Genomic DNA, 10,407 nt, shown 5'->3' on the forward strand with positions numbered 1-10,407 from the left:
CCAGACAACGAGGATGTGTACCATTGGTTGCTTTTGGTGCTATCTCGGCTTTTACTGCAGGCGAGGGAGTAGCTTGTGCAGTGGGTAGTATTTTTGGAGCCTGCGGTGTCTCAAGCCAAAAATGAGAGGCTATCAGTTTTGCCTTAAGAAAATTAGATAAAAACGATGAACAGTGGACAAGTCAAATCCAATCTGGAAGAGAAACTCTTCATTTTGGCATTAAAACTGAAAGAAGTGAAGCTCACCAAAAAACAGATAGCTCAAACGCCAGAAAAACACGAAGGTACTGAACAAAACAATTGGCTTGGAAGAGTCAAACTCTCGGAAATTGATGTCAAGTTCACAGTACTTTTATGCTCGCAATCAAAGATTGAAACTTCAAATTAATTTGGCAAGCTGTCTCGTTGCGCTTAACAATAAGATAAAAAGTTATAATGTTGCAACACATGCCTATCGTTTGAATATCTTGAATGCCGTTATGACAATGGTTGGCAAGCTAATCCCAAAGAGTTTGTTACATAAACAAGTCTTGAAACAATTCCTGAATTCAGTTACACAAAAGCAAATTACGTCAAGAGAGCATTGACATTGGCGATCCCACCAACACAGATTTTGAGCTATTATGAAAATAGAATGTTATTGAATGTTGCTTTTTGGGAATTCGGAATGATCTTCCGGCTTGCTATATCAGTTGCCTCTGGCTCTATTGCGTTGATTTTGTACAGGGCAAATTTGATTCTTAAGCAGATTAATGATTCTGATGGTTTTGCATCACAATCCGAATTAGTGGCGGAATTGATTGCAATTGCTGAATGAACGAGAAGAATTGAGTAACTGTCACAGCATGAAATAGAAAATTGTATCGGCTCCAGTAGTGTTTCGGTCTGTACTAATGGCGCTTCGCTCAAAACTCTAGAAGACATATGTCTTGGCGCTCTTTTTATAGGAAATCAGTTCGCTGTTTTTCAAAATTGCAACTTTAACACAGTTAAGTTGCCTGTCAAAGAAAAAGCACGAAATATAGGGAACGGAAAGTGGTCCATAACTTTTGCTTCTGCGCTGTTTTCTAAGTGAATTGAGCAACAATGCTCCTCTCAGAAGAAAGAGACGTCCAGGATATAATGCTTGAGTTCTTGAACTTGAATGCAGAACGAAAGTTGAAACAAGTTTTAATGAAATAAGAGCGGATATCTTCTCCTGTTAAAACAACAATGCATGTCAAGTGAGCGACTTCAACTCAGGTCAATTTGAATGACCCTCTGCAGTATCTCTTTTCGAAAACAGCATCTCTTAGTGAAATGCCTCATATTGCAACAGTAACAACGCAACAACAAATGATTGAAAGATTTCAGTTAGAGATGGCTTTAGAGCATGATTACCACCACAAATCGTTTGATCAACTTGACGAACAAATAAAATCAATAATAAATGAAATGAAATCAACATTTCCAAGTCTGAGGAACAGATTTACCGCTGCACAAACGACACAAACGTCTGATTGCTTACTTGAAATGTTTGAAAATTTATAGATCTTACCAGAAGCAAGTAGACACGGTTGTTGAATATTAATTGACAGAAATCAGCTAAAAAAAGAAAGCTGAATTGCAGAATTGTTTTGAAATAGAAAAAGATAGACGGCACAAACTCCTTGTATTTGAAGACCTGAAACAAAGAGGAGAACTATTACTGAAATTATTACTCTAGCTTTACTAAATAAAACAAACATGAGAATTTCAACTCATAAGAGCGAAACATCACGCGTTCTGGAACAATGCCAGACCAAAATGTGTAATTTAGGATCTCGGGAATCAGATCACAAGGGATTTAGCGTGGCTAACTTTTATTGAACTCATGGGGACGAGGGCAAATAAATTACTGTAATTGTTGAGAAAGAATGCTGTAAAATAAATGAAAGCTGTCACAAACGGGTTTCCTTAAATCAAACACCCTTCCTGTCCTACAATAGGACTTCACATTTGTACAAGCCACTTGGATAAATACAAAATTAGCGAAACGCCGTTAAAAGAATAAATGAAAACCGATTTCATAGATGATTTCGATCGGTTAAAATCGTCCCTAGTGGGGACCTGGAAATATTAAAAGACCGTCCTCGACAGATTTAAGGTATGAGAAGACTGTACTTGACAGATATTGGGTATGAAAAGATTTTATCTGGACCTAATGTGATGTCCCATATGAAAAAAATTTGACTGGACTTATGGAAAGAAGTAGCCTCAAATTTAGCTAGGGTCCTCGACTGTGTAATTTAGTTCAATATTTACCCCCCCCCCCCCCCAACCTGGAGTTAATAGGTCTTTTCATAAATTCCTGGTCTCGACTAGGGGTGTCCACAGCAATGTTCCCGCAGCTCAAAAATTTATAACTCAGTTGAACTAATAAGATTAACATCTCTGACGCACCTATGAACGACGGTCTACAGAGATTTTCAAAATAAAATTCAATTCCGAAAAAAAACACGTAATGTTTCTACCTCCGAACAACTCGAATGTTAAGTCGAATAAAAAAATAGCTCAATGTTATTACCACAGTGTGTCCTAAGAACCGATTATTAAGTTTCAGGTGCACAAACAATTTGACGAACTAAACGTTTGCAATTGGCAGTTGTCTTGCAAACTCCATCTATGCCAAGACATTCGTATATTGTTTTTAAAACAACACATCAAATCCCTACAGAAGAGTGAACCCAAAACAACAAAAACAGTGATAGCAATTGTGGATCTCCTTCAGTTACGCGCCCAAATTTGCAGATGAATAATTTTAGTACCCCCAAACTTACGTGCCCTTTTTACGTAATGATTTTCTCCGTAATCTGGCGTGCTCTGTAACTAAATGATTGACTAAATGATAAACGCACTGTGTGAAAAAACCAAAATGAACCCGAGTTTCCCTCAATCTTCTTGAAATGTTTTTCGAAGTGCAGAATCTGTTTCAAAATCTTGTTTGTTCAATCATCGCCACAAATTTAGAGATGGGATAGATTTATTGTTTCATGTACGTTCTTTATGGGGTTTTAAAACATTGAGATATTCAAATTTGAGTAAAAACAGCACACCATGATCAATATCAGTAAATATCTGTTTCCGCATCCGCACGGTTCTGTCAAAAATAGATATGTCCAAGCGAATACGAGAGACACCAGCAAAAATCTGACTCTGAAAATACGGCTTCTCACTTAGACTTCTCAAAACTTTTTGATGAAGTTTCTCACTGCAACCTAATAGAGATATTGCATATACTGGAACCTTTATAATATTTTTACTTGATGCAAAAAATGCTTTCATTTCAATTATCCCAGCGCTGCTCTTTTAACCGCAAGAAAACACTGGTTGCGAGCCTCCACATTTTATTGCAAAATTTTTCAAGAACAATTGAAACTGGTGCTCAGCAACACTGATGTTACCATGCATAAGGAAGAGTAACAATACAAACAATTCCAATTTCGTTGTTTTTTGGAGTTGTTTTGGTTCAACTAATCAGTACAATACGCGATCCGGATAACCACATTCAGAGCTTTTATACAGATGATGCCAAAGCTTGATTTTTTGGTGAAAAAAGGATTGGCTTGAAAAAGTTAATTAAATACAGCCGAAGTTTGGCTACTACCCCGAGTCTAGCAAGAGTTATCTTATTGTTAAGAAAACCTGATTGTTATCTGATTGTTAAGGAAGCTCAAGGTTGCTCTGATAAATTTTGATTCAAGCTGTTCAAGAAATACAATTTTTAGTGGGTTTTATTGGCAACAACAACTCTTTGGAAGATTTTTAAACAGAAAATTACGAACTGGCAAGAAAAATTTAAGATTTTGTGATAAGCTGTTGACTAGTGTCCTCAACAAGTTCGTTAGGTTTTCAAGAAATCAATCCATATAGAATGAAACTTTTTGATGACTCAACCCTTAGAGAACACAATGAATGCACAGCACCTTCTAATCAGTTATCACAAATATGAGTAATGTAAACAATCTCATGCCTAAGATATGCAGCCTATCCGCAAAACAAGGTGGTTTGGGGAAAATCAACTTTGTGTGCAAAGCGGTAAAAATCGATGTTTCAAAGGAAACATCAATACTGATAGCAGGTTCAATTGTGAATGCATCCAAGTTGATTGCGGAAAATCACAAATCAGAACAGCAAGAAAAATTTTACGCAAAAAATGAAGCAGATCAATGTAACCCACACTTTGTGGTTTCAGTGCAGTTAATGAGTACTTTGAAAAATAGGATGGAGAGAAAATTCAATAGGGGTACCTCATGCTGGTTGTCAGCAAAGGTTTCTGAAGTAGATAAGTTTTGTCTGTCTAGAAAGCGGTATTTGAGAACATAAACAAACGCTATGGGCTGCCACAAGACATCGTCTCAGAAAACTTGACGGATTTTAAGAAAATTTCAACGTTCAGCATGCGCTCATCTGACAAAAAAGTGGCCTTGTTAAACAAAGGCAATTATGAAATAAGAGATCTGTTAGGTGAATTAGCTTTCATGAGCTGGCCCTACACCCAAAACGAACCAGTCATCAGAGAACACACAGAAGGCGAGCCAGATCTAAGATCCAACCTATTAGTCAAAGGAGTTTGCAGCCAGAACCTTCCTTGTATAAAATCAGTGTCCCCAACACTGAGGTTAAATTCTTCCGCAAAAAAACCCGATAGACATATGACAGAGCTGATGAGAAGTGGAAGAAATGTTGTTAGCATGCCAGGAGAAGGACATCTCGTTTGCTCGTTCGAGAAAGCACAGTTTGTTCAGAAAAAGTAGCAGATACATTTTCTCCGAATTGGAAAAAATCTTATGCCACAATTATAGGTGCTACAAGACAACAGCTTATGACATCCTGAGATTATAAAACTTTTGCATTAGAGGTTTGAGATTACAAAGACGATCCATTCACAGCTGGAGCCTTTAGTTTCTTAATAATGACTACGCATTTCACCATAAGCTACTTGATCTGTTGCATCCCAACGACATGACGCACAACATTCATAAAAGTTCACCCAAAAATGGCAAGATATTATCATTAAAAAATTGAGTGATAACTTGAATGATAATAAGTTTGATTGAAAGATTACTTCAATGGTGGACTTAAAATAATATGTCTACAATGAGAGGAGACCTTATTGTTTATGCTATTCTTCTTGACTCACTCATTGAGAGGAGAGTTGAACAGATTGCATCAGTTGAACTAAAATGTAAACGCTCAAAACTAGCTACCGAGCGAAACACGGAAAAAAATTTTATGGTTCTCTTTGCACCATTGATTCTATTTGGAAACAACAATGGCTTACATTAGAGATGGAAACGAAAAAAAAAGTTACTTAGGCATTCGCAGTTCATATCGAGTGGCTATCTTGCAGGCCTTTCCAAGACGGTGCGGCGTTTAAAAAGGTTTTTTGCTAACTCTGAGCTTCGATTTTTTAGATTTTTTAGAACTGATATATTTGGAATTGTATGTTCTACCTCAGAATAAGACAAAAAAACTCAATAGTTCTAAAACTTTATATGGCATAAGTTATGTGTGTAAGCAAGTACCGCTTCTTGACAAGCATTACCACCCAATATTATTTAAAAAATGATAGTTGGTTCAGATATTGCTCGTAATGTGTTTTAAACATTTTTTAAATGCAAAACAATGTACTTTCAAATTGTTCTTTTTAAATTTTAAATTTTGAATCAATTTTGTTTGCCCCCCCCCCCCCCACTTAAAGGGTGCATATTAATTGTACATGCATAATATATCATTGCACATGCTCAGCAACTGGGAGCATAAAAAACTGCGGGGCTGGGGGCCACAAAAGAAAAAGAGGAAGGAAATTTTGAAGGAAAAAGAGACCAGAAAGTTGGTTAAAGAGATCCATGCTGAAATCGTTTAGAAGAGAATTATAGTAACAATTTCAAAACTATATTAAAATGCTTGCAGCAGATTCCTCTATGAAAATAATCAGAAATTCTAAGAAGTTTCATAATTATTGGTTGGATATCGACTCGCTTTTACGTCGGTTTACTTTCATTTCGGCTTTATCGGTTTTGCTTCTAAAAGTGCAGAAGAAGTTAATGAAGTAAACTATTAGCCGCAACTAAGTTTTCATCCGTGGTGGATATTTTTTCTTGTGAGTATTTCCCTTGAGTGTGTTTTCTTGTGGATATAATTCCCTTGTAAAATTAAGTGCGATTTATCTTCGTAGTTTTTCCAGTAACAGAAAGAGTTAATCAGCAGACCCAATTTTGACAACTTCGTTTTAATAGGCGCATTATGCCACATTCAAAAACACTTTGATTGTTTTCGTTTTTTGGAGCAATTTATTGCAAAGTTTGCTCACAGCATTTTAAGATTACTTTGATTTATAATTTCTAGTGCAATTGAATAATTTTCTTCACTACAAACATTTCAAGCAGAAAAAAACCTTTTCCAATATTCGCCATTCACACAGCGTTGTTTAATTCGTAAAATTCCCGATCTCGTATCTCGTTTGACTAAAGATTTCACGGAAAACTCAAAAAAGTGACTTTAACTCTGTATAAATATGCAAATCAACGTTATGTCTAGCCTATATATCATTATGTATATTATCATTTGTAAATTGCGTTCACGTTTTTTTATATCAGTTTTACAAAATACGCTTCATACAACTAAAACAGAAAAAACAACAAACCCTTTTTCCACTTTTTAAACAAATTTTGCGAACAAGTTCTTATTGATACCTGCGTTCAGCTGACTTATGATTCATTTTTAAAAACGAATTTTGTCTTTTGCAAGATTTTTTTGTTTCAGAATTTCTGCATATTGGATTTTGATAATATATATCAAAATTAGAAAATTTTTCCCGCTTTTCCAGCGACACTTGGAAACTACGTAAGAATCTACCTTTGGAGCTACTTTTGTTTCTTGTCTCGCTTTTAGTGAAATCTTGCGCCCCTTCTCCATCTTTTCTTTCAAATTTCCTAACCAAATGATATTTGAATAACAGACGATAGCAGCTGAATATATCAGTGCATCTATCGCGCCAGCTTGAATAAAAATTATAATTAATTTTAGAGGATACTAACTTGTATATTTCAAGATTTATACAATTGAATAAAAATTGTTTCAAAAACTTTGATACCATACGCAGTGAGGGCGCAGACATGTAACTTTTTACATGTTGCCTAAAACTATTATGAAGATGAAAATCTCAATTGAAGTACCATGCAAACAGTTACATGTCTGCGCCTTCACAAACTATGATATCAAAGTTTTGGGAACAATTTTTTTGAAGTTCACTTCTATATTTTCTAAAATATAGAAATGAATTTTTTCTGAATCTAATTACTGTTTTGATTCTAAGTTGGCACGATAGATGCAATGATAAATTTTGCTTCTACCATGTAAAATCGTCTGATATTTTGCGTTATCAAATGTTTTGGAAACTTGAAAATAAACAACGGAGAAGGTAACTATTTAAAAAAGTTATCAGCATCAAAAGTTTTCAAAGTTTGCATGGTAAAGCGGAGAAAATTGTTGAATATTGATATTTATTAACAAGGCCCAATGTGCAGAATTCTTAAAACAAAAAATTTTGCAAAAGCCAATCTTCAGTTTTAAAAATGAATCATAAGGCAGGTTTACCAAGGCGTCAACAACTTGTTCACAAAGTCTGTCTCACAGACGGGCCAAATTTTGACCTATAGACGAACCTACTCTATAAACCTTGAAAAACATCGCTTTTCAATATACACGAGCATTAAAACGTCATCATTGGTGAACTCTATGGTTTCTCTTTATGATTTGGGATCTATTCTGATTTGCCCCCCGCCCCAAGCTTAGTGGACTTATCTTTTACGGCCCCCAAGCGCACTTGCTATTTTTTACATAGTGTGCTATATAACAACAAATAATTTGTATCTCATAAAACACAAGAAAGTACCCGTTAATAGACAAATAGGAGCCTTCAAATCCTATTTTTACCTATGAAAACAAACAGCCACAATCTGAAGATTTTTATATTAATAACAATGCTGACTAATTTATTTAACATTTTAGAGCATGTAGATATTTAACCTTAGGGTTATAGTCGGAGTAACTTACATGTTTCAAAAAAAAAGATTGGGGGCCAAAACAGAAAAGATCCATGAACTCAAAGCAGCTGTCCTATCCAGCATTCCTCTGAATAAGTCTTTTCTTACGGGCATTTGAAGAAAAAGTATTGTTACGTGACATTGCTTGAAGTCAGCGAGAACTTCAGGCATTTATCGAGAACCGCGAAGCGGTTCTAGATATTAAGTCAGAATTTCGAAGTGACTTCTGCAGAGTCACTTAACCATGCTTAAAACACGAAATGCGCACGTTTTAAAATGACTATAGTCAACGGAAGTCAATTTCTGGCTAAGTGAGACCTTCTGGTATTTTAACTTCTGGCACTGCAGAATTTTGGCGTTTTGAAATGTGCACGGGAGTGTTTTAACATGAGTTAACCAAAACATTGAACGAGCTATAGCATCTGCAGCATAGATGATTTCGGTTTTACTTAGTACTTTCATAGGAAAAGGTAAAAAGGTTAAGTTCCGGATGACTGCATGAACGACAACAATACATTGTGTAATCAATGCTGTAATAAGTTTTCGAAGTACTAATTCTGGCTATAAATAAGTTTATTGAACCCATATTTCAAAATTTTACAAATAACTTGACTATTGAAGTCAATTTTGAATAGAAAACTTGGCAACCATGGTAAGATCATACAACGAAAATTTTATATGGCGTGTATGGAACCATATATGGCTCTTGGATATGGTTGCCAAAAAAGGTCAACACGGGGATATAAATTTTGCACTTCATTTTTGTGTATCGGTTATACGGATAAATAAGCAATTAGAGAATCCAGGTCGGTGTATGGTTCACTGTTTGAAATGTTTTCGACCACTATATCATTATACTGTTCAATTAGATCACCAATTTCATCAAACTGAAGCGACCTCGCAAATTCAGCGGCTGTCATGTTCTCATAACAAACATCGCCTGACAGGAATATCTGTCGTCTGTTTTCTTTTTCCAGAAGAATTTGAACCAGTTCTTTGTTTTCATACCATATTGCGTAACACAGAGAATTTTTGCCGAAAAACTCGAAAAGCAAAAGATTGTCTGGGAATCCATTTTCAAAGAGAATTTTTACACATGGAACTGCATCATAGTTTTGAAAGCAAAGTAGAGATAAAAGAGTGATATCATCTTCACGCATAAACTTGTAAATTCCGCGCATTTCTTCTTCAATAGCATTAGGCTTGCCGTACTTTTTCAGATACTCCAATGCTTTATTAATGACGAAAGGCGTCCCATTGAAACAGGAGCTGAACAAAAATTTGCCTGACAGCTGCACAACTAGTTTGGTGCCCTGCTCGCCCAGCAAGTCGAAAAAATGATCCATTATGCCAACGTAACCCACAGAGAGCCCACTCTCGGCGTAATCTAAAACCAAAAAATAAACAAAAATTTTCAAGAACTATCCATAGATAGGATTAGAGATAGGATTATTAAAACTCTTAGGATTTCAAACTAAATGGATATTGTCAAAAAATAGTCCACAAATTTTACATTTTTGCTTCAGAAGCAGAACCTGATTTTCCTTATATAGATGAAAGATGCAAGTTTCTTTTAAAATATCTCATTTTCAAGATCTTTGAAATGAATGTTTGGCGTTGCAGACATTTTGGGAAGTTTCGCGTGTGACATCAGGAGACAAAATTCCTACCAGTTAAAAGTAATCAAATATCTCTTATTTTATTTAATTGTCACGCCATCTTGTTATTAATTTCTCACCATTGCTATGTTGAAATAAAATTTTCCCACTCTGTAACCCTCTGTAACTTACGCTTAGAGAAATCTGTAAAATAGATATAACACTGTTTCGACCCGTGTTTTCCAAATTTTGGCTTGCGTTTTAGTATTATATAGTTAGTCCCAGAAAAGTTGAAAAGCTATGAAACATTTGAAAAGTCAAGTTCAAAATTGGAACATTATGATATCATCATTTTGATGTTGTTTGCATTTCAAGACCTTTTCCAATTGTCACACGTTTTATGTGGCATTAGCTAGACATGTACTAAAAAAATTGGGGATAAGGCTTTTAACAACGATGCGAGTTCAATAAAATTTATTCGCACAAACTGGTTCTCACGTATAAAATGAGAAACCGTAAATGTTTTGTACTATTATTAATAATTAATCAGATTTTTTGGAATTCTTACGCAATCTGTTTGTACTAGTGTTGTGATTACATTAAAAAGATATTTACCTGTTACTTTTGGAAACCCAACAACGTCATAGATCCGAGGGAAGGCTTTTTGCAGCGTAAGTGACCACTGCCACCTCCTTTTTATTTTCCTACCCAACTTCTTACATATGAATTGTAGAAATGCAT

The 10,407-nt window shown here is 35.3% G+C and overlaps 2 protein-coding genes across 2 annotated transcripts in view; both read right to left on the reverse strand.

Moving 5' to 3' along the window:
- Positions 1 to 10,407, reverse strand: part of LOC142335904 (uncharacterized) — a 534,872-nt gene that overhangs the window by 142,794 nt on the left and 381,671 nt on the right. The gene's annotated exons all lie outside the window — the stretch shown is intronic.
- LOC142336167 (uncharacterized) overlaps positions 8,627 to 10,407 on the reverse strand; it is a 15,123-nt gene continuing 13,342 nt past the window's right edge. The window contains exons 6-7 of the mRNA XM_075384781.1: positions 10,282 to 10,407; positions 8,627 to 9,455 (exon numbers count right to left, since the gene is read on the reverse strand). The exon at positions 10,282 to 10,407 is cut by the window's right edge and continues 78 nt beyond it. Coding sequence (XP_075240896.1) covers positions 8,842 to 9,455; positions 10,282 to 10,407 — 740 coding nt within the window. The 3' untranslated portion in view covers positions 8,627 to 8,841. The remainder of the gene's footprint in view (positions 9,456 to 10,281) is intronic.

The sequence above is a fragment of the Convolutriloba macropyga genome, chromosome 3 (genome assembly GCF_964194025.1).
Source record: "Convolutriloba macropyga chromosome 3, txConMacr16.3, whole genome shotgun sequence".
NCBI lineage: Eukaryota > Metazoa > Xenacoelomorpha > Acoela > Convolutidae > Convolutriloba > Convolutriloba macropyga.